Below are 25,109 nucleotides of genomic sequence, written 5' to 3' on the forward strand. Positions count from 1 at the left end.
ATTACACATCCTCAATGCACAAGAAAGGACTAAGTATTTTAAAAGAATACAGCAATCAGTCAAAACAAAACATATAATTGGTTATGCTTGGTAATTGGTAGAGCAGAAAGAATTACCAAGGGGAGGGGAATAACAGCTCCCCACATATATATATATATATATATATATATATATATATATATATATATAATATATATATATATATATATATATATATATATACATAAATTATATTAAAGTAGCGCCGGTTTTGTGTCCGGCCGTCATGCTACGTCATTACGTACAGTCACGTGAAAAAGTAAGTACACCCCATGTAAAGTTTTGACTTTTTCAACATATTTCAACATACAGCTATTTGATCTTCATTTCAACGATATTGACAGATAAAGGTGATATAATATAACAAATATCATGAAACATTTACATTTTGTAGTCCATTGTATAATTTAAATACACATAAATGCAAATTTCGCATGTGGAAAAAGTAAGTACACCCCTACATTTATCACTACTTCAAATACCTAAAATTAGAATCAGGTGCACCAGCTCAGGTGCAAATCATTAGAACATCGTAGAGAGGATCTTGGAGGAACCTGTCTTATTTAAACCTCAGACATTTAGTTTGGTTTGCTCTTTGTTGTTGAAGTGTGCGGCGTCACCATGCCTGGATCAAAAGAGCTCTCTGAGGCCTTCAGAAAGAATGTTATAGATGCCTACGAGTCTGGGAAGGGATTTAAAAAGATCTCCAAACAATTTGAAATCAATCATTCGACTGTCCAGAAGATCATCGACAAGTGGAGAAGATTCCAAACAACTGCCAACTTGTTCAGGCCAGGCCGCCCAAGCACGTTCAGCCCGAGAGCAGACCACAATATGCTGAAACAAGTCTCTGAGAACCCCAGAATGTCATCACGGGACCCACAGGTAGCTCTTGCCACTGTTGATGTCAAAGTGAACGAGTCTACCATTAGAAAGAGGCTGCACAAATTTGATCTACATGGGAGGTGTGCCAGGAGGAAACCTTTGCTGTCCAGAAAGAACATCAGGGCAAGACTAAAGTTTGCCAATGAACACCTAGGCAAAGACCAGCACTTCTGGAACAATGTGCTCTGGACAGTTGAGTCAAAGGTAGAGCTATTTGGCCACAGTACCAAAAGACATGTTTAGGGAAAACCAACGACAGCATTTGACTACAAGAACCTGATACCAACTGTAAAGCATGGTGGTGGAAATATTATGGTTTGGGGCAGCTTTGCTGCATCAGGGCCTGGGCAGCTCACCATCATATAATCCACTAAGAATTCTTCATTGTACCAGAGGGTGCTTGAGGATAATCTGAGGCCATCTGTCGGAGAGTTGAAGCTCAACCGACGGGGGACCTTCCAACATGACAATGACCCTAAACATACCAGTCAATCCACCAAGGAATGGCTGAAAAGAAAGAAATGTAGGGTTCTGGAATGGCCAAGTCAAAGCCCGGATCTAAATGTGTAGTTTGAGAATAATTCCGTAATTCGGTTAATTGTGGGCGTGAGTCGGTTAGATAGGATGCAACGCAGCAGGTAGGACATATTTAGTGTTAAAACTGTCGCACTCAGGGTGAGGTTAAAAGTAGAGGGTAACCACACCTAAGTGCCACACTAAGTTAAAAGATAGCCCTTTTGTTTCGGCTCGGGCCGAGCATGGAAAAAGGGGGGGGGGGGGGTGCAGTGTTGTGGTTTTAGAACCCTCACCTGTAAATAATTACTTGTAAATACCCCATTATTAAAAGGTTAAAGGTTGCATCCCATAGTTAGTCCACAAGCAACACATAGGCCACCATAGGACTTTAGTTATTTCATTATTATGTGTTTTAGATAAGGCCGTGTTTCCAATAGTTGAATCTGCGTTGCGTCAATTAAATAAGATTAGGCCCAATTCCATTCATTTTGCGACCTCCCTCTCCAAGCGACGCCATTACGCGGCCCTACAGTCGGTGCCTCATAGCTCGCTCAAGCGCCGCCATAAACCATGCGGTCAGGCCCGAGGAAAAAGGGGGCGGAACGCCAAGAAGACGGTGTGGCCTGTCAACCAGCCGTCAAAGGCGTGGCCGGTAAGCCCTCACCAGCCAACCAGGGCTGATGTAACATCACCGACAGGCGTGGCCTTGAGGCCCGCGTAGTGATCGTGTGGCGCGTTATATAAGCGCGAATGCAAAGCCCTTTGAGAGAGAGATACGGCAGCACTCGAGTGGAAGGTTGGCGGTAAAAAGGACTCGGGTTGGAGACGCGCTTATACGAGTCTGATTTGGAAATGCGCATGAGTTTGGTTGGAGACACGCTTATAAACGGACTTGTCCAGGAACGCACACGTACGAGACACCAGCCTGTGGCACGATTACCTGTGGCACGATTAGGAACCGCTCAGACCGCTCAGAATCGGGTTTAGTCTCATTTTGTAACAGCTCGGATCGCGGATTGCTAACCGCTCGGCATTTTCCAACATATCCGTGGTTCGAGCGGGAGTTATTCCCTCGTTTCCGGCCGGCGTTGGTACTTAGGTAGTTGTGAACCCCTAGGCCTAACAAACCCTATCTAACGCCATGCCGGGAAGGACGTTATAACCCCCAGGACTCAGGACGGCCAGCTAAAAAGACAAGGGGATTAACCCCCCCTTGATAAAGGGAGCACCGACCCCCGAGATCCGTAACAATTGGTAGTCAGGAGTTGGGATTTGGAACCCGGGACTAAATTTTTTAGACCAAATTTTGGACACCAATTGTGCTATTGGCCGTAACAATTGGTGTCTGGGAGTGGGATTTGGACCCGAACCCAATTTTTTATATCTAAAAAAGATTTTGGTCAACATTTTGAGCGGCCGAAATTTTATTAAAACATCCAAATTGAATCGCCATGGATAACCAAGGCGATCGGATGCCGGTGGGGAAAATAGAAGAGGAGTTAGAGGCAACCCAGGACCCCCGGGAAGAGGTTGAAGAATTGGGGGAGATGCAGGAGGAAAACGAAGAAGGTGCAGTAGCGGGGGTTGCAGGCGCACAAAATGGCGGCGCCTCGCACATGGCGACGAGGGCCGCGCCCGCTGTGCAAGCGGGAGGGATGGATATGCAGGCCCTCATGGCACAGCTGCAGGCAACCATACAAATGGGATTGAAAGACGGGTTAAACAATTTGAGGAAAGAGATGGGAGAAATGAGGGCCGATAGTGAGGAAATGGAAAATAGACTGGGGGAGCAATTGGGAGGTCAAATTGAGGGGTTAGACAGCAAATTTGAGGGGTTAGACAGCAAATTTGAGGGATTAGAAAGCAAATTTGAGGGATTAGACAACAAATTTGGGGGAGTAGAGAACAAATTAGGGGGTCAATTGAAGGACATGGGTGGCCAAGCCCGGGAAATTAACAAGGGGCTGGCGAGGGGGCAAGCCAGGTATGAAACAAAGGAATTTGAGAGGGAAATTGACCGCAGGGCAGGCGAGGAGGTCGCATTCGTACGCGACGAGGTAACGCGGCTTGAGGAATGCGGGAAAAGCGAGTTAGAGCAAAGCGAAGTCACGTGGACGGGAATAGAAATCGCGACCCAGGGTATGGGGAAGTCGGTGACCGCCGAAGTAGAGAATTTTATTTTATTAGCGCCAGCGGTCGTCGAGCTTAATGAGGACATCGAAGCAATAGTGGAAATTGGGGTTGAAGAGACAGCGGGCTTAGAAAAGCACTTGCGGAGGGAAAAGATGGAGTATGTGCAAAGTCTGTATTTGCATCCTGATGCCATACTTGCTAATCCTTATAAAGATTTGCAGGTGCGTGTGGAGAAGAGGATCCCGAAGGTAAGCCGGGCTGTATATGGCGTGAAAAGATTTGGCGCGAGAGGATTTTTCGCGTGCTTGGGATCCCGGCGTAACCCGGGTGCTTGTGGAAGGTCCGTGGTGCGCTGTGTGAATGGAAATGGCGCGCGTGTAAAAAAAAAAGTGTGCGTCGAAGAGTGAGTGTGTTACAGAGTATGGGAGTGAGAGTGAGATTGACACAGAGTGTGAGATGGATATGGATGAAGAGCGTGTGCGAGAATGCACACCTGAGTTGGTTGTGGAGAGTGTGCAGGAGTGCACCCCGGAGCGCGTGATTGGGTGTGCGACAGAGTGCACACCCGTGGGGGTTACGGAGTACGTAACAGGGGTGAGTGCACGCGAGGAGTGCGGGGAAGAAAGGTGTGTTACGAAGTGTGTAACGGAGTGTGCGAATGGCAAGAGTGCGCAAGAATGTGCGCAAGAGGAATGCATGGAATGCATGGAGTGTATGGAGACGCCTGGATGTGCGAGTGAGAAAAGAATGCGTGGTGTGAGCATGCGAGTCGAGCATCGACGCTAACTGGGTTAGCGTTTAGGCCGACGTTTAGCTGACGTGAGCTCTCGGGGCGTGGAGCGCTTTGTGTGCTGCGGGGGCCGGCGGGGATCGTTGCCGCGTCACTCCTGCAGCCCCCTTGTGGTGGCGGCGCTCCGGCCAAGGAAGGCTGGGCCATCGCGCTTGGGAGCGCAAAGCGTTGTGCCGAGATGGTGCCTGGAGCCTTGGCCCGACAAAACCTCCTCCCCTGAATCCGAATGCCGGACGGACCCAACCTGCAGGAGACAGACCACCCGTATTTAAGGCTCGGCTTTTCAAAGCCGAGCTGTGATGAAAATGTATTTGCACCGAGAGGCTCAGAGTAGTGGACAAATGGTGATAGTGATGTAAAGGGATGGTAAATCTACCATCCCTTCTTTTGGGCAGAGGAGCTATAGTTTATGGGGTGGCAGTACAAACTACCCCGTGAGGGTTAGGATAATGTATATGGATCTAGAAAAATGACTAGAGGAGACCAAGATTTAAGTAGTGACTATTGTACCTATAGTGGGGACGTAGAGTAGAGTAGTTGGATTATAATGACGGGGGATGTGCATAGTATAAGGGATGACAGGGAGAGCACTAATATTAGGGGAAATAGATAGCCAGATGATGCTGTGTGCATGAGAATCTTTGTGGTGAGGGTGATGAAATGAGGAATTGGTATGGAAGTCCTTATAGTGCTGGTTAGCAAATGAGGCAATGCTCGAGAAGGATGTGTGTGTGTGTGTTAATGACAATGAGTGCATTGGCTTGCATGGTGTGCAAGTAGAGCTTGGTGGTATGGAATGAATGGTGTGGAGTAAATGGAGTGTGGAATGAGTGGAGTGGAGTGCATGGTGCGAAGGAGTGAATGGGGGAAGGATAGACCCCTTCACGAATACCCGGGGTGGGTAGTTTAAAAGTAGGTAGAGGGAGTAGGTAAATTTGGTTGGATATTGACATCGGTGGTGCTGGAAGTAGCAAGGTATTGCGTGGTTTGGTGCATGAGTAGAGTGAAATGGCTGGGCGTGTGATACTGTTAGTAAGAATGGTTAAATGGGCACTCCGCCACTGGTAGTCTGTCTTCCAGGTGAGGCCGCAGGTAGGCTCTGGGAGCCAGGTAGTAGAGTTCAGTGGGGCCCGTGGATCCCGAGAGAGGACCCGGGTAGCCCAATGCCAGAGGGGGCATTAGTGGGGTAAGGGAGCCAGAGGGCCTTCCCCAGGTTAGGGTGAGGAGTTCGGTAAGCTCGTGTGGCAACTACAATGGCGGAGGTGTACAGGTGAGCGGACCTGTTGGTGAACCACACGACCCAGCCCTGAAATTGTGCAAGGGCACAGGTTGAAAAATCGTGGGAGTGAGACCCCAAATTGGAGAGCGCCACAGTATGGTCAATGGGAATTGGTTTTTAGAACCACATAGTGCAAAGATGGCCAATGGATTGGCAGGGCAAGACCCCGGGTAGTGTAAAGTGTTAATGTCATTTAGAAGTATAGATAGGAGAAAATCTCTTCGCACCATCTGCATCCACTCACTAAGGTTATAGAACTCCACACCATGTTTGGCAAATGTTTTTGATTGTAAGACGCATCAGGACGTGGGTGAGACATTGTTTGATATTCCATCTCTTCCTCCTTAGGAGGGATTGATGACGAATTTGGATTAGGGGGGATATTGGGAAAGACAAGACGTTAGCGACGAATTTGTAAATGTGTAGATTGTGTAAATACGGGGAAGGGCAAGGGTAGGGTAGGTGACATGGGGGGTAACGAACGTTAGGGACGAGCTTTCTCGGCTCGCTCTCCCGCGCCCTTCATGTCGCATTGCCTTGTATGATGTGTACCCTTGTGCCCTTCCCCCGCTAATCTGCTTTGTCTTCCTTCCCCACTCATGGACCATGTTCTTTTGTGCCCGAGGGGAGTGTGCAGGTGTCCGCAGTTGTTCGCCCGCACCCTTGCTGCCTCCTGCCTGCACTGATGCACCATATGGACCACATGTTCTGTGGCCTGGCACCACTTATGGACCACACGTTCTGTGGCCTGGCACCACTTATGGACCACACGTACTGTGGCCTGGCACCTCTGCTGGGACCGACCATTGTTGTCAGCGGTATCTGGCTTGCGGACCACTGTGTTTTAAAGTGGCATCTATGCGCAGCAGTGGACCACCTGAGTTGGTCCTGCTGGCCATATAAATAATAAAAAGCGAACGCGGTGTGTGCCCTTCTTATTAAAAATAACAACAAGCAAGAAGACAGCCAGAAACATCGGCCGAGCAGAGCAGAGAAGCAAGAAGACATCATTTTATTATTTTAAAATGTTTGTTCTGTGCATTTTCATTATGGTGCTTCTTTGGTGCTCTTTGTGCTTTTATGGTGCTTTTGGTGCATTTTGTTTATTATGGTGCATTTTATTGGGTACATATGGTATGGTGTATCGGTGCAGTGCATGACAATGGCATTTTCCCCTTATCAAAACCATCTTTTCTTTTCCCACAAAAGACAGGTCCTGGGTTGTAGTGTAAATAATTAGTGTACTGTAAATAATGCTTCCCACCGGCTAAATGTGTAGTTTGAGAATAATTCCGTAATTCGGTTAATTGTGGGCGTGAGTCGGTTAGATAGGATGCAACGCAGCAGGTGGGACATATTTAGTGTTGAAACTGTCGCACTCAGGGTGAGGTTAAAAGTAGAGGGTAACCACACCTAAGTGCCACACTAAGTTAAAAGATAGCCCTTTTGTTTCGGCTAGGGCCGAGCCTGGAAGAAGGGGGGGGGGGGGGTGCAGTGTTGCGGTTTTAGAACCCTCACCTGTAAATAATTACTTGTAAATACCCCATTATTAAAAGGTTAAAGGTTGCACCCCATAGTTAGTCCACAAGCAACACATAGGCCACCATAGGACTTTAGTTATTTCATTATTATGTGTTTTAGATAAGGCCGTGTTTCCAATAGTTGAATCTGCGTTGCGTCAATTAAATAAGATTAGGCCCAATTCCGTTCATTTTGCGACCTCCCTCTCCAAGCGACGCCATTACGCGGCCCTACAGTCGGTGCCTCATAGCTCGCTCAAGCGCCGCCATAAACCATGCGGTCAGGCCCGAGGAAAAAGGGGGCGGAACGCCAAGAAGACGGTGTGGCCTGTCAACCAGCCGTCAAAGGCGTGGCCGGTAAGCCCTCACCAGCCAACCAGGGCTGATGTAACATCACCGACAGGCGTGGCCTTGAGGCCCGCGTAGTGATCGCGTGGCGCGTTATATAAGCGCGAATGCAAAGCCCTTTGAGAGAGAGATACGGCAGCACTCGAGTGGAAGGTTGGCGGTAAAAAGGACTCGGGTTGGAGATGCGCTTATACGAGTCTGATTTGGAAATGCGCATGAGTTTGGTTGGAGACACGCTTATAAACGGACTTGTCCAGGAACGCACACGTACGAGACACCAGCCTGTGGCACGATTACCTGTGGCACGATTAGGAACCGCTCAGACCGCTCAGAATCGGGTTTAGTCTCATTGTTAACAGCTCGGATCGCGGATTGCTAACCGCTCGGCATTTTCCAACATATCCGTGGTTCGAGCGGGAGTTATTCCCTCGTTTCCGGCCGGCGTTGGTACTTAGGTAGTTGTGAACCCCTAGGCCTAACAAACCCTATCTAACGCCATGCCGGGAAGGACGTTATAACCCCCAGGACTCGGGACGGCCAGCTAAAAAGACATGGGGATTAACCCCCCCTTAATAAGGGGAGCGCCGACCCCCGAGATCCGTAACAATTGGTAGTCAGGAGTTGGGATTTGGAACCCGGGACTAAATTTTTTAGACCAAATTTTGGACACCAATTGTGCTATTGGCCGTAACAAATGGTGTATGGGAGTGGGATTTGGACCCGACACAAATTTTTTATATCTAAAAAAGATTTTGGTCAAAATTTCGAGCAGCCGAAATTTTATTAAAACATCCAAATTGAATCGCGCCATGGATAACCAAGGTGATCGGATGCCGGTGGGGGAAATAGAAGAGGAGTTAGAGGCAACCCAGGACCCCCGGGAAGAGGTTGAAGAATTGGGGGAGATGGAGTAGGAAAACAAAGAAGGTGCGGTAGCGGGGGTTGCAGGCGCACAAAATGACGGCGCCTCACACATGGCGACGAGGGCCGCGCCCGCTGCGCAAGCGGGAGGGATGGATATGCAGGCCCTCATGGCGCAGCTGCAGGCAACTATACAAATGGGATTGAAAGACGGGTTAAACAATTTGAGGAAAGAGATGGGAGAAATGAAGGCTGACAGTGAGGAAATGGAAAATCGACTGGGGGAGCAATTGGGAGGTCAAATTAAGGGGTTAGACAGCAAATTTGAGGGGTTAGACAGCAAATTTGAGGGGTTAGACAGCAAATTTGAGGGGTTAGACAGCAAATTTGAGGGGTTAGACAGCAAATTTGAGGGATTAGACAACAAATTGGGAGGAGTCGAGAACAAATTAGGGGGTCAATTGAAGGACATGGGTGGCCAAGCCCGGGAAATTAACAAGGGGCTAGCGAGGGGGCAAGTCAGGTATGAAACAAAGGAATTTGAGAGGGAAATTGACTGCAGGGCAGGCGAGGAGGTCGCATTCGTACGCGACGAGGTAACGCGGCTTGAGGAACGCAGGAAAAGCGAGTTAGAGCAAAGCGAAGTCACGTGGATGGGAATAGAAATCGCGACCCGGGGTATGGGGAAGTCGGCGACCGCCGAAGTAGAGAATTTTATTTTATTAGCGCCAGCGGTCGTCGAGCTTAATGAGGAAATCGAAGCAATAGTGGAAATTGGGGTTGAAGAGACAGCGGGCTTAGAAAAGCACTCGCAGAGGGAAAAGATTGAGTATGTGCAAAGTCTGTATTCACATCCTGATGCCGTACTTGCTAATCCTTATAAAGATTTGCAGGTGCGTGTGGAGAAGAGGATCCCGAAGGTAAGCCGGGCTGTATATGGCGCGAAAAGATTTGGCACGAGAGGATTTTTCGCGCGCTTGGGATCCTGGCGTAACCCGGGCGCTTGTGGAAGGTCCGTGGTGCGGTGTGAATGGAAATGGCGCGCGTGTAAGAAAAAAGTGTGCGTCAAAGAGCGAGTGTGTTACAGAGTATGGGAGTGAGAGTGAGAGCGACACAGAGTGTGAGATGGATATGGATGAAGAGCGTGTGCCAGAATGCACACCTGAGTTGGTTGTGGAGAGTGTGCAGGAGTGCACCCCGGAGCACGTGATTGGGTGTGCGACAGGGGATTGCACACCCGTGGGTAGGTGTGCGCTGAGTGGGTGTGCAACAGAGTGCACACCCGTGGTGGTTACGGAGTACGTAACGGGGGTGAGTGCACGCGAGGAGTGCGGGGAAGAAAGGTGTGTTACGAAGTGTGTAACGGAGTGTGCGAATGGCAAGAGTACGCAACAATGTGCGCGAGAGGAATGCATGGAATGCATGGAGTGTATGGAGACGCCTGGATGTGCAAGTGAGAAAAGGAACGCGTGGTGTGAGCATGCGAGTCGAGCATCGATGCTAACCGGGTTAGCGTTTAGGCCGACGCGAGCTCTCGGGGCGTGGTGCGCTTTGTGTGCTGCGGGGGCTGGCGGGGATCGTTGCCACGTCGCTCCTGTAAGGAGCGCCGTGCACGATCCGGGCCGGGCCCCGCCCTGCACGGTCGGTGCCGCGTTTTGCCAGGCAAGGCGACCGGCCCGGTTTGAGGGGAAGGAGAAGGGTTCGGAGCAGCGCCCCCTTGTGGTGTCGGCGCTCCGGCCAGGGAAGGCTGGGCCATCGCGCTTGGGAGCGCAAAGCATTGCGCCGAGATGGTGCCTGGAGCCTTGGCCCGACAAAACCTCCTCCCCTGAATCCGAATGCCGGACGGACCCAACCTGCAGGAGACAGACCACCCGTATACATGGCTCGGCTTTTCAAAGCCGAGCTGTGATGAAAATGTATTCGCACCGAGAGGCTCATAGTGGACAAATGGTTATAGTGATGTAGAGGGATGGTAAATCCACTATCCCTTCTTTTGGGCAGAGGAGCTATAGTTTATGGGGTGGCAGTACAAACTAGCCCGGGAGGGTTAGGATAATGTATATGGATCTAGAAAAATGACGATAGGTGACCAAGATTTAAGTAGTGACTATTGTACCTGTGGTGGCGACGTAGAGTAGTTGGATTATAATGACGGGGGATGTGCATAGTATAAGGGATGACAGGGAGAACACTAACATTAGGGGAAATAGATAGCCAGATGATGCTGTGTGCATGAGAATCTTTGTGGTGAGGGTGATGAAATGAGGAATTGGTATGGAAGTCCTTATAGTGCTGGTTAGCAAATGAGGCAATGCTCGAGAAGGATGTGTGTGTGTGTTAATGACAATGAGTGCATTGGCTTGCATGGTGTGCAAGTCGAGCTTGGCGGTATGGAATGAATGGTGTGGAGTAAATGGAGTGTGGATTGAGTGGAGTGGAGTGCATGGTGCGAAGGAGTGAATGGGGGAAGGATGGACCCATTCACGAATACCCGGGGAGGGTAGTTTAAAAGTAGGTCGAGGGAGTAGGTAAATTTGGTTGGATATTGACATCTGTGGTGCTGGAAGTAGCTCGGTATTGCTTGGTTTGGTGCACGAGTCGAGTGAAATGGCTGGGCGTGTGATCCTGTTAGTAAGAATGGTATTGGTACAGTAATTGGGCTAATTAATACTGGGCATATGGTACAGTAATTGGGCTAATTAATACAGGGGATATGGTACAGTAATTGGGTTCATTAATACTGGGGATATGGTACAGTAATTGGGCTAATTAATACAGGGGATATGGTACAGTAATTGGGCTAATTAATACTGGGGATATGGTACAGTAATTGGGCTAATTAATACTGGGGATATGGTACAGTAATTGGGCTAATTAATACTGGGGCTATGGTGCATTAATTGGGCTAATTAATACTGGGGATATGGTACAGTAATTGGGCTCATTAATACTGGGGATATGGCACAGTAATTGGGCTAATTAATACTGGGGATATGGCACAGTAATTGGGCTAATTAATACTGGGCATATGGTACAGTAATTGGGCTAATTAATACTGGGGATATGGTACAGTAATTGGGCTAATTAATACTGGGGATATGGTACAGTAATTGGGCTAATTAATACTGGGGATATGGTACAGTAATTGGGCTAATTAATACTGGGGATATGGTACAGTAATTGGGCTAATTAATACTGGGCATATGGTGCAGTAATTGGGCTAAATAATACAGGGTACATGGTGCAGTAATTGGGCTAATTAATACTGGGGATATGGTACAGTAATTGGGCTAAATAATACAGGGGATATGGTGCACTAATTGGGCTAATTAATACTGGGCATACAGTACAGTAATTGGGCTCATTAATACTGGGCATATGGTACAGTAATTGAGCTAATTAATACTGGGAATATGGTGCAGTAATTGGGCTAATTAATACTGGGCATATGGTACAGTAATTGAGCTAATTAATACTGGGGATATGGTACAGTAATTGGGCTCATTAATACTGGGGATATGGTAAAGTAATTGGGCTAATTAATACTGGGGATATGGTTCAGTAATTGGGCTAATTAATACTGGGGATATGGTACAGTAATTGGGCTAATTAATACTGGGGATATGGTGCAGTAATTGGGCTAAATAATACAGGGGATATGGTACAGTAATTGGGCTAATTAATACTGGGGATATGGTACAGTAATTGGGCTAAATAATACAGGGGATATGGCACAGTAATTGGGCTGAATAATACAGGGGATATGGTACAGTAATTGGGCTAAATAATACAGGGGATATGGTGAAGTAATTGGGCTAATTAATACAGGTGTTGTGGTTCAGGCTTGATTGACAGAATTACCTTTTCCCCAAATACATTTTCTGTCGTAAAATACCATCTTTGTTTGTTCATATTCTCAATTATTAGTCCCCTACCGGTGTACACCGGAGGGGACTTTAGGTTTGCACGCCGTCCCTCATTCCGTCAGTCAGTCAGTCCGTCACGCAAAGAAGAGTTTTCCAGACTTTTTTTCTAAACTCAATGCTGACGATTTCAAACTTGGCACATGGTTTCCTCATGATAAGTTACAGGTCAAGTTCGAACTTCACGACGTTTCGATCATTTTTAACAAAGTTATGGCACTTTGAACTTTGGTAATTCTGATAATTCTGATGATCCTAAACTCAGTGCCATTTTAAGTTTTAATTTCCTTTAAAAACCAATTTCTCTGCAATAAATGGACCGATTGAGATCAAATTTTCACCATAGGAGGGACTCGGTCTGTAGAATATTTTAATGGTAATTATGACGTCACAGGTCACGTGGTTCGGTCGCCATATTGTTTTTCATGAAAACACGAAAACCCCTTTTTCTCTGCAACGGCTGAACAGATCGAGGCCAAACTTTGCAGGCAGAATCGCATACCCATGACGAACAAAAAGGTCAGCGAGCATGACGTCATGCGTCACATGGTTTCAGAGTTATGACGTTTTTAAGCATGAACTTTTAAAACCGAGCCCCTCCCTCATTTTTGATCCAATCAAGGGGAAACTTCACAAATCTGTTCAGCATCTGTCTACTAAAATGTCCTTTTGGAATTTGCGATAGGGCACGTGGTTTGACAGATATCGTTAATTAAACGAATTTTTTTTTTTTTTAAATGGATATCTCTTGAATCGCTAGTACCTCAGACCGTGAGTTGGTAATAATTTATATAATTCACACAGTGCAATACGTGCAGGATGCTCCACGGAGCGACATTGCGGGCTTATCAATGAGGCGAGGAGTGACACACGTGTCTCAGCATACCTCAGATCAAGTTTGAAAATCAGCATCAACCGTGCATAAATTTGCATATTCGATCATTTTTGACAAAGTTATGGCACTTTGAACTTTGGTAGGGGACATGTATTGCAGCGCAATACTCAGAATGCTCGTTAGTCCCCTACCGGTGTACACCGGAGGGGACTATAGGTTTGCACTCCGTCCCTCCGTCCGTCAGTCCGTCACGCAAAGAACAGTTTTCCAGACTTTTTTTCTAAACGCTTAACGCTAAAGATTTCAAACTTGGCACATGGTTTCCTCATAAGTCACAGGTCAAGTTCGAACTTCACGACGTTTCGATCATTTTTGACAAAGTTATGCACCTTGAACTTTGGGAATTCTGATAATTCTGATGATCCTGAACTCAGTGCCATTTTAAGTTTTAATTTCCTTTAAAAAAGATTTTCTCTGCAATAATTGGACCGATTGAGATCAAATTTTCACCGTAGGAGGGACTCGGTCTGTAGAATATTTTAATGGTAATTATGACGTCACAGGTCACGTGGTTCGGCCGCCATATTGTTTTTCGTGAAAACACAAAAACCCCTTTTTCTCTGCAACGGCTGAACATATCGAGACCAAACTTTGCAGGCAGGATCGCATACCCATGACAAACAAAAAAGTCAGCGAGCATGACGTCATGTGTCACATGGTTTCAGAGTTATGACGTTTTTAAGCATGAACCTTTAAAACCGAGCTCCTCCCTCATTTTTGATCCAATCGAGGGGAAACTTCACAGATCTGTTCAGCATGTCAGTCTACGAAAATGCCCTTTTGGAATTTGCGATAGGGCACGTGGTTTGGCAGATATCGTTAATTAAACGAAAATATTTTTTAAAAATGGATATCTTGTTTATTCTAGAGTTCCCCTCAAGCCGCACCGCGCGCCCTCAGCCTCGTCTCGCGAACGTCAACAGCGCATGCTTTCGGGAGGGGCGGAGCCAAGCCGAACAACATATATATGCACATTGATCGTGAACCGAAAAATATAATAAATTCCTGATATTTAGCGACTCAAAAGGTTCTTTATCAAAAACGTATTTTCTCATGCTTCTGCTGACCTGTCTGCAAGGTGTTTAAATCGAAGTCCCGAGTGCGAATCACAGGTGAGCCCGTCCTGAGGTAATTAGCGATTGGGAACGATTCGGAACCTGTGGATAAGTAACCCTTCGTAATTTCCCCCAAGAGTTTTCCGGACGACAGACTGCCGGTAGGGGACATGTATTGCAGCGCAATACTCAGAATGCTTGTTCTATTAGTCCCCTACCGGTGTACACCGGAGGGGACTATAGGTTTGCAGTCATTCCGTCAGTCCGTCCGTCACGCAAAGAACAGCTTTCCGGACTTTTCTTTCTAAACGCTTAATGCTAATGATTTCAAACTTCGTACATGGTTTCCTCATGATAAGTTACAGATCAAGTTCCAACTTCACGACGTTTCGATCATTTTTGACAAAGTTATGGCACTTTGAACTTTGGGAATTCTGATAATTCTGATGATCCTTAACTCTGCCATTTTAAGTTTTAATTTCCTTTAAAAAAGATTGTCTCTGCAATAATTGGACCGATTGAGATCAAATTTTCACTGCAGGGGCGGACTCGGTCTGTGTAATATTTTAATGGGAATTATGACGTCACAGGTCACGTGGTTCGGCCGCCATATTGTTTTTCGTGAAAACACGAAAACCCCTTTTTCTCTGCAACCGCTGAACTGATCGAGGCCAAACTTTGCAGGCAGAATCGCATACCCATGACGAACAAAAAAGTCAACGAGCATGATGTAATGCATCACATGGTTTCAGAGTTATGACGTTTTTAAGCATGAACCTTTAAAACCGAGATCCTCCCTCATTTTTGATCCAATCGAGGGGAAACTTCACAGATCTGTACAGCATGTCAATCTACTAAAATGGCCTTTTGGAATTTGCGATAGGGCACGTGGTTTGGCAGATATCGTTAAACGAAAATATGAAAAAAATGGATATCTCTTGAATCGCTAGTACCTCAGACCGTGAGTTGGTAATTATATAATTCACAGTGCAATACGTGCAGGCCGCTCCACGGAGCGACCTTGCGGGCTTATCAACGAGGCGAGGCGTGACACGTGTCTCAGCATACCTCAGATCAAGTTTGAAAACCAGCATCAACCGTGCATAACTTTGCATATTATATTTATTTTTGACAAATTATGGCACTTTGAACTTTGGTAGGGGACATGTATTGCAGCGCAATACTCAGAATGCTTGTTCAATATCGAATTCATAATGTCAGCTTCCGATAAGGACCAAAGAGATAGCAAGCTGTCAGGGAAAGCCATTATTACTTTTTGTTACGTGTTACCTCCCCAAACTCCGGTTCAGTGCACCTCAGAGTCTCGAGAGGGAATGCAACAGAACGATGTTATTTTGAGTGTTCTAATAAACCATGGTAAAATCACACCAATGCAATTGTGTAGAACAAAACAAGTAATTGTATTCAGAACTCTCACATACACAATAATAACCTTCTTGAAGTACAATGAAAATATCACTTGCATCAAATGAACAATACCTATGATGGTACCATCATTCCCCAATGCTCTCAAAGCAATAAACTCACGATACGCCAAACGTGAGTGGAATGTAACACTCCCAAAGTCCGTGCACAAATGCCCACACGGGGTGAAGGGTGAAGTCGTGCAGAACGACAAGAACAAGCAGTTAGCGGCACGGCTACGAACGAGGATTTACAAGGTGAAAGGTCAATATGGGAATTCCAACGACAAAACACGAAACACCAGCCGATCGGCCTGTAATGGAGGCTCTTGCTTTCCCGCCAACAATAGCTCACGCTTGGTAATAAAACCTGAGATGCAGGTATAATTGAAATCGCAATATAGGACGATGTCGCGGACAATCCCTTTCACGGGAAGCCTCAACTCATTCGTGACCAATATCAAAAAGTCCGCTCGCAGCCTCGATGTGACTCACGGCTGTATCTCTCTCATGGCCATCTCCTCCCTCTCTCCTCTTCCGGTTTCTTTGCCGCGTTTTCCTTTTTCCTTCACAAACATTTATTTTTACCTTTTACTAAAGTCATCTCCATTTCACACAAAAATCTTAACAACAATATCACCTGAAACTAAAAAAATCCTACAAGTATATAATAACAAAGGCGGAAGTGACAAATCTAACACTTTTACAATGATGGTCACACATTACAAATCACACTGGAGGATAGAAAAAAGATAACTGCACTTTATTGTACAACAATCATTTTTCAGGCAACAGCAGATGTACATCTCAAATGAAAACATGGACCTCGGTGAAAGAAATAATTATAGTGCTTTTTCTGCAGTGATGCAACATTGATATAGTCATGCAATCAAGTATAAAGTCTGATAACTCGACAAAAAATGTGGAAAGTAAATCCAGATGCTCCTGCAACAGCAGCCACGTTTGTTCCACAGCAAGGACTTAAACGTTAACCAATCGATGATGACGGGTCATATTGACAACAAACAATGCCAACACTCCAAAGGGCTCGTCTTGATCTGTTAGTGTTTGCACACCAACAAACCTTGGCAACTTGACTTCCAACGGACTCTTGAGTCCATCACATCACAGACGAGGTTCGACAAGGAACGTGTCACATGAACAGCAAGTCGATGCTATTTGGTAAAGCTGGTTACCCTTCTAGCATGAATGGAATTCAAGGAAAAGGGGGGAAAAAAAAAGGAGTAGTTTGGACCTCAGACCAAGGATGAGAAAGTGATGCCACTGCATCAATCGATCGCATTTCCAATCGTAGCTCAAAACTATGCAAACCACCCCTTGGTCACTTTGCTCTCAACAGCAAGACAACACCAGAGAATAACGACCAGAGTACTGACGCGACCTTTCAGAAGGCTGCACCAACAAGCTTATCAGCGCTAAGCTCAACATCAACAGTCAGGTTCACCAGCTTCACACGACCACCCAGACGGATTCGCTCAAAGGTTTTGCGTTTCTTTATCATGGCGGTCACGCATCTATGCTTAATAGACTGGCTCCTACCGTAGTGGGGTGAAAAGTGAAAACGATAACCTTGTACTCTCGTTGGTCAAGTTTAGTGTATTTTATCAAAAGGCATCAGATCATCAGGAAGATCATCAGAGTCTTACAACACTTTTCCAGTTTAGACATACCACCTGCATGAACACCAATGAATGCTATCCACAACCCTAAAGGAGAAACGCATTATCATTCAAAGGCAAACAAAAGTCTTTTCTTCTGACCTCAATAAGGGAGACATCAGTAATATTTGATTGTTGCAAAGTCTCAACACTCAAGTAGTTTTGGAGAGGGAAGGGGGAAGAGTGGATCTCCTGTGTCTTTTCTTTTAGAAAAAAGGTTAAATTGTGGTATAAAACAACATCAAAAGATGCACACATGTCTGTTCATCAAGATTCACATCAGGTTGCAGAAGGATGGACCGTTCATCACATCACGTATGCTTTGCTGCGATTCAAAATTCTTCAAAATTCTTCTTGTGCTCGAAATAGGCTTCAAGTCGAGCAATCGCATAATCCTAAAAAAAAGAAAGAAAGAAAGAAAAAAGAATGATTAGGCAAAGAACTTTATTTACAAGTCCAACTGAACAACAAGAAAAAGAGCAATCAGATTGCAAACCCTCGCCAGGGTGTATTTTCAGTGGTTTTAAAGGTTTTTGTGTGAAAACAAATATGGCGGCTGAACCACGTGATCGATGACGTCAGCATTTATTTTTTTTGTCTCAACTAATTTATTCCTAGATTATGCTCAAGAAATTTCATCTTGATCGGATGACGTTTTGTACTTGTCAAATTATGACGACATAATGGAGGCACCTCTGACACCATCATTATATATATAACCACCTTTAGAGGCCATTTTTCCCCGCAAAGCAGGGGTTGGCCTTTTTCGGGGACCGTGGTTGTTGTTGTTTTTGGGTCCCCTTTTTGAAGCAATGTTTTACGGCCGGATGCCCTTCCTGACGCCAACCATTTTTGCCGCCTTTTTACGACACACAGGGAATTACCAGTGAACTGGTACTCAATTAGCCGACCTCGGAAGGATGACAGGCTGAGTCAACCCCCTGGCGTTAATTCAGCGATCGACCGGGATTCGAACCCAGGATCCTAGGATCCTAAGCCGGCACCCTAGCCGCTCGCCCAACACATATGACACTATCATTCACAGATGTTATTCCACATGCAGAGTTCTTTACAATGAGCCATGTCTCAATGTTTTCGATTCAGCGCTTTTGGAGATATAGAGGTGCAATTTTTGCGGTTTTCCCGCAAAGTACTGACGGTTGCGGTTTTCCCAAGATGGTGGCCGAACCACGACCTATGACGTCATAATTATCATTTTAAAATTCTACAGGTGGAGTTGCACTGATGGTGACAATTACTTGTCAATCGGACCAACGGTTGCAGAGAAAATCATATTTATTCTGTGCGGGCAAACAGACAAACGGACTCAAATACAATACCCTCTCCTCAGGCGAGGGTAACAACACACAACAGGCATTTTAAGGCCATTTTCCCTGCGAGAGCAGGGGTTAGCCTTGCAGGGCCCAGGACAATCTTATCCATTTTGCCCTATTTTCTACATCTCCCCTTGTTAACCCCCTTGCCCATATTTCTTCTTCCACCATCTTTAGCCAAGTCTTTCTCGATCTTTCCCGTACACTACTTCCTTATACATTTATTTCCATCACTCTTCTCAACCAGTCACTTTCATCCTTCCTCAACACATGACCAAACCACCTCAACCTGTTTCTCTTCACAGCATCCATCACAGGCTCTATTCCCATCATCTTTTGCAATTCATCATTTGTCTTCTTCTCTCTCAACGATACTCCACACATCCACTGAACCATTCGCATTTCCACCCTTTCCAGCCTTCGTTGCTGCTCTACGTTCATTACCCATGTCTCGCTCCCATAAATCATAACCCTTCTCACACATGCAGCATACACCTTTGCCTTCAGCTTCAATGACACTCCCCTCCTCATCAGCACGCCACTCAGTTCCCGAAACTTCTTCCATGCACATCTCACTCGAGCAACCGTTGCCGAGTCTGATCCACCTTCTCCATTCAGCATGTCTCCGAGGTAGAAAAATGTTTTAACACTTTCCAGCTTCACGCCGTCTCCAAGATCCAACTCAACATTTCCTCCATCTGCAGCTCCCTCTGTGCACACCTTACACTTGAATGTAGCTGCCACACTGGTTAATGACCCTCTCAGACCACTACATTTTTGATGAACCCACTCAGTGCACATTGAATGGAATTCACTCCGACACCCTTCCTGCACACAGCACACTGCCACTTCCCAGTTATTTTCACCTCACCACATGCTTTACCACTTGCTATCACCTTCGTCTTTCCGCTATTCACCTTCAGACTTTTTGCCTCCATACATTCCTTCCACTTGTTCATATTCTCTTTCAGTCCATCCATACTTTCTGCAATCAAAACCAGATCACCTGCATACAACAACTCCCACGGTAAACCCGCCTTTACGTTCCAAGCAAGCACCTCCATCACAGCTGCAAATAGTAGTGGACTTAGCACCGACCCCCTGATGCACTCCCACCTCACCTCACCTCACCTCAAACACCACTGTTCCCGTCCTTACAGCTGTGCGCGCTCTTTCATACATTGCCATCACGACTCTGATCAACCATTCCTCCACTCCTAACTTCCTCAACGCCCATGTCAATACTTTGCGTGGAACCCTATCGAATGCTTTCTCCAGATCAACAAACCCAAGAAACAACTTCTTCCTCTTCTCCATGTACTTCTCCTGCAACTGCCTTACAATAAAAAGCACGTCTGTCATTCCTCTTCCTGGCATAAATCCAAACTCCATTTCGTCGATCTTCACTTTCTTCCTTATCCTCTTCTCCAACACGCTGTCCAATACCTTCATTCCATGCTCTAATAACTTTATCGCTCTATGATCCACAGTCCAGAGGGTCACCTTTTCCCTTGTATAGAGGGACGAGGGTAGTCACTTCCCAATCCACTGGAATGCGGCCTTCTTTCACCACCAGATTACAGATCTATGTCATTCTCTTCAAACCCCAACTTCCCACTGCCTTCAACATATCTCCCACAACTCCCGGCGGCCCTCCCGCTTTTCTACTCTTCATTGCTTTTATCGCTTCCTCAACTTCCTTCTTGGTTATCTTCTCTGCCGGTCCTAAAAGTGGGTTACTCTCTATGTTGCCATCCCATTCATTCTCTGCATTCAACATCATTTCCATATATCTCTTTCATCTTCCTTTCATTCCATCTGGGTCCACAACGATTTGTCCCACTTCATCCTTCAAGCAACTCACCCCCATCACATCGCACCTCTCTTTCACTAACTGCTTTGCAATCCTGAATACTGCTGACACTCTTCCAACTTCTTCTTCCTCTGTCCAAATGAACAAACAATCGAATTTAAAGATCCCTCAATTTTGCTGAATGTCCGACTCACAAGGTAGCCAAACGCGATGGTCGACATGCTGGCTTGAAGAAGAGACCACAGACCCCAAAAGAAATGGGATGTCAGAACAAACCTGGAAAAAGCACAAACAACATTGGGGTTTAAGAGAAAAGCTTAGCATAGCATGCCAAAAGCTACGGTAACAGAAACTAGGAAGACGAAGGAGATAAAATAAGGATAAATATACGAGGGTCAGGGAATGGGTGAGGGTAGGTGGTGGAGGTGAGGTGAGGTGGTGTAGATATGGAGAGGTGGTGTCGATGATGTTGAGGTGTAGATAAATGAGGTGAAGTGGTGTAGATGAGGTGAGGTGAGGTGGTGTAGATAGGTGAGGTGAGGATGGTGTTGGTGGTGAGGTGGTGTCGATGCCGATGTATACCAATGATGTGTAGATATCAATGATGTTGATACCAATGTATGATGATGTGTAGACACCAATGTGTAATAAAGATAATGACGATGATGATGATGTGTCGATAAATATGATGATGTGTAGATAAATATCAATAAAGATAATGATGTGTAGATACCAATGATGTAAAAGGGGTAGATACCAATGATGTGGTGTAGATGTAGATACCAATGAGGTGAGGTGGTGTAGATAAAAAAAGGGTGAGAGTTTGGAGTAGTGATGAAGATTCAGCCATATTTTACATATATAAACAAGAACAGCACTCGGTCGAGTGCATACCTTGGTCAAGCTGAAAAGTTCACGTTTTGGATCCCACCGGTATGCCAAATCTAAATCCAGACCGGAACCAAATCGGTTTGTTCTCGTCATCGAACCAAGCTCTTCCTGGTTTTGTCATCACCTGCCCAAAACTTTTGAAACATGCTATAAATCGTTCTTGGCCCCATCTCTTAATGGTGAAGAATCACTGAAAAAATAAATCGCATCCAGATTCGGATCTTCACCAAAATCGAAACAATTCGTTGTTTGCAGACACCTAACCAGTCAACCAAGTATCATCCAGATCCGTCCATAACTTTGAGATATCGCGTTATATATCGTGATGAACCAAAGTCACTCAATGGTGAAGAACCACTTAAAATATTCTCTGATTCAGGTCTTCACAAAACATGGAATTCTTCCTCGTCACACACCCAAACTTGCTCAAGTTTCGCCCGAATTCATCCACAACTTTTTGAGATATCGTGCTATATATCGTTTTTGGCCCCAGCTCTCAATGGTGAAGAATCGCTAAAAATTCCAGTATACCGATCCGGATCATCACCAAAATGTCATCATTTCGTCCTCGTCACATACCCCAACTTCTACAATACATTTCGGCCGAATTCGTCCACAACTTTTTGAGTATCCTGCACAAACAGCCAGACAGACAAAGACACAACTAGAATCCGGGCACTCGGTAGAGCGCATACCTTCGCCGCAGCTACTGTTCTGTACTTGGCATGGGAGTGTATGCGATGTGAAACTTTATGTGAAATGCGATCGATTTTTAAAAATCAGAATTTGAGCAAATCTGTTTCATTCGTCTGTTAATATGCCTCCCCGATTGACAAATCTGCAATTTGAATTTCATTTGAGGTTGAAATGATTGCGGGAGATTGCGTTATAGTGATGACGTCCTGGATGGACATCTTCTTCTTCAGTCGCGCATAACTTTGAGTGAAATACGATCGAGTTAAAAATAGTCAGAATTTGAGCAAATCTGTTTCATTCGTTTGTTAATATGCCTCATCTATTGTCAAATCTGCTATTATAATTTTTTTTGAGGTTGAAATGATCGCGGGAGATCGCGTTATAGTGATGACGTCCTGGATGGACATCTTCTTCTTCAGTCGCTCATAACTTTGAGTGAAATACGATCGAGTTAAAAATAGTCAGAATTTGAGCAAATCTGTTTCCCAAAATCTAATCAAATGTGTCCCGTATAATAACCAATCATCCCACCAAATTTCATGCAATTCGGTTGAATACTTTTTGAGTTATGCGATTAACATACACACAGACAGACATACAAATAAATACACAGCGATCAAAACATAACCTTCCGCTTTTGCGAAGGTAAACAGACAGGCGTGAAACACACAACCTCTGTCGAATCTTCGGGGAGGGCCTTCAAAAGGTCAATGTCCCAAATCCATCCCTTCCTGTACCCACCTTTTCCCACATTATCTACAAAATGTCTCCATATGGTCTACACCATGTTGACTTCTCTCCAGTCAAAGTTGAGAATTTCCTTGCCCAGCTCTACCTCTTCCGCAACAGTTCCTGCAGGCACAAATGCTCAATAGTCCTCATGAACTCAAATCTTTCCATCTTATCATATCCTCTCCTCGCTCTTTCAAAGGTTATTCGTGGATTTCACATGGCAGAGTGTTTTTCTCTTTCACATTTGCTCCATTTTGAAAAAGTTACAAACATCACTCCTATTCATAAAGTTCCAAACCTGATCCCCTAACTTACAGACCTCTCAGCCTTCACCCCATTATAATAAGCAAAGTAATGGAGCCCATCAATGCAGCCTTAGGCACTCGCTTCTCCAATTGGCTAATCTCTGACAACTAGTTCGGCTTCCAACTTTGCTATTATCCTACTATTAATTTGCAATTGGTCACTGACTAACACCAATACAAAATATAATTACAGACCCGAGGCTTCAAAAAGCTACATATATCGAACAAAGTTTCAAATGGAGAACCTCACCCCCATTAGAGAATTTAAATTACATCAGATGTGGCAATAGAGGTGAATTGTTTCTCCCAGCTTGCCGGCCTTCTTGATGACGAAAGATGCTATATTTGCATTTTTGGCTACTCCATCCCGACCCCATTTAGAATCCCATGCAGGCACAAGCAACTTGCTAGTACCACTAAACTAGCAACGGCCAACCACCATTTGGGTATTCTCTGCAGAGGCAAGACATTGCTGAGGTATACAACGCTTCCATACAGCTCTCCATTGAGAATGGCTCCCACTCCAGGTATTTCTTGATATTTCTTTTTATACATTAATTTTGTCATTTTTGCCATTATTACCTCCGCCACCAAAGGTGGATGGAGGTTATGTTTTCACCCCTGTCTGTTTGTTTGTTTGTGAACAAGATATCTCAAAAGGTTGTGGATGGATTCGGACAAAATTTGGCAGAGGTAGTGTATGTGACAAGGATGAAACGATTAGATTTTGGTGAAGATCCGGATTCGGATCCGGATAGTAGAATTTTAAAGTGATTCTTCACCATTGGGAGATATAGCCAAAAATGATACATAGCAGGATATCTCAAAATGTTGTGGACGGATTTGGACGAAACTTGGTGGACAGGTTGTGTGTGTGACAAGGAAGAATCGATTCGACTTTGGTGAAGATCCAGATCCGGCTAGTATAATTTTAAAGTGATTCTTCACCATTGGGAGATAGGGCCAAAAACGATACAAAGCAGGATATCTAAAAAAGTTGTGGACGGATGATTTTGATCAAATGTGATTCTGTATTGTGATTTTCTGGTCTACTCTGGGATACAAAACGTAAACTTTTCACCTGGCAGAGGTATGCTCTCTACTGAGTGCCGTTCTAGTTGGGCCTGTATTTGTTGCTGTTTCACTTTCCTGTGCAGCATCTTCTATTTGCACCTGTTTTTGGAAATTCTTTGCAAGGTGAGTTCGTGATACTTTTTCAGGTTTGTTGTGTTCATGTTTGTTTACAAATTGCATCGGATAGTCTGTTGAGCATTTCACATACTCAGCTTGTCCTACACTCGTTGCTCTGTGCACCTGGTTGAGTTCCATCAGGCCACTCCCTCCCTCTCGTCTTGGCAGGTATTTTCTCGGTATGCACTGGTTTTTGTAAAACACATCCTTTGGAATGTATCAATTCCTCTCTCACTCAGCCACTCAAAGCTTAATCTAGCCAGCCCCATAATCATTCCAGTTGCTCTATGCTGCACCCTCTCTGAGTTTGGGGTGTGTAGATAGGGAGAATCTTCATGAAGGTGGACATTTGTTGTTTTTTTTGACAACCTTCCAATGGTAGGCTGCTTGCAGACCTTGCACTCGGACACCAACGACTGACCTGTTGATTTCCTCAAGCAAGTCTTCTTCTTGTTGAGCCCTTTCTGTCAAGCCCTTTGGACCATCCATCTGGTCCAGGTATTTTCGAATAAAATGAAGCTGGAAAACATACAAAAGTGTTTGTACAATTTCGATATTACACCAATAAAGGGGAAACTGACAATTTAAAAATTGAAGGGTTGCATCAATTATGGTATTTGTTAAAAGTAGAACTTTCGAACTTTAAAGTAGAACCAGTGGATATGCATTTTCAAAAAGGTCAAATATTTGCATATGCACACAACAACAAACAAACAACAGGCATTTTAAGGCCATTATCCCTGCGGTCCCTATGACAATCTTCTCCATTTTGCCCTATTTTCTGCATCTCCCCTTGCCCG

At 45.2% G+C, this 25,109-nt stretch overlaps 2 protein-coding genes across 4 annotated transcripts in view; both read right to left on the bottom strand.

Annotated features, from left to right (window-relative positions):
* Positions 1-17,190, bottom strand: part of LOC144893358 (USP6 N-terminal-like protein) — an 81,554-nt gene extending 64,364 nt beyond the window's left edge. The window contains exon 1 of the mRNA XM_078783928.1: positions 17,092-17,190. Coding sequence (XP_078640054.1) covers positions 17,092-17,190 — 99 coding nt within the window. The remainder of the gene's footprint in view (positions 1-17,091) is intronic.
* The window catches only part of LOC137432275 (choline/ethanolamine kinase), a 48,066-nt gene continuing 39,373 nt past the window's right edge, over positions 16,417-25,109 (bottom strand). For 2 of the 3 annotated variants that reach the window (XM_068124070.2, XM_068124072.2), the window contains exons 10-12: positions 24,731-24,828; positions 20,689-20,770; positions 16,417-17,742 (exon numbers count right to left, since the gene is read on the bottom strand). In XM_068124070.2, coding sequence (XP_067980171.1) covers positions 17,680-17,742; positions 20,689-20,770; positions 24,731-24,828 — 243 coding nt within the window. In that variant the 3' untranslated portion in view covers positions 16,417-17,679. The remainder of the gene's footprint in view (positions 17,743-20,688; positions 20,771-24,730; positions 24,829-25,109) is intronic. The other variant, XM_068124073.2, reaches the window with a different exon arrangement.

The sequence above is a fragment of the Myxine glutinosa genome, chromosome 8, assembly GCF_964187855.1.
Source record: "Myxine glutinosa chromosome 8, kmMyxGlut1.1, whole genome shotgun sequence".
NCBI classification, from domain to species: Eukaryota; Metazoa; Chordata; class Myxini; order Myxiniformes; family Myxinidae; genus Myxine; species Myxine glutinosa.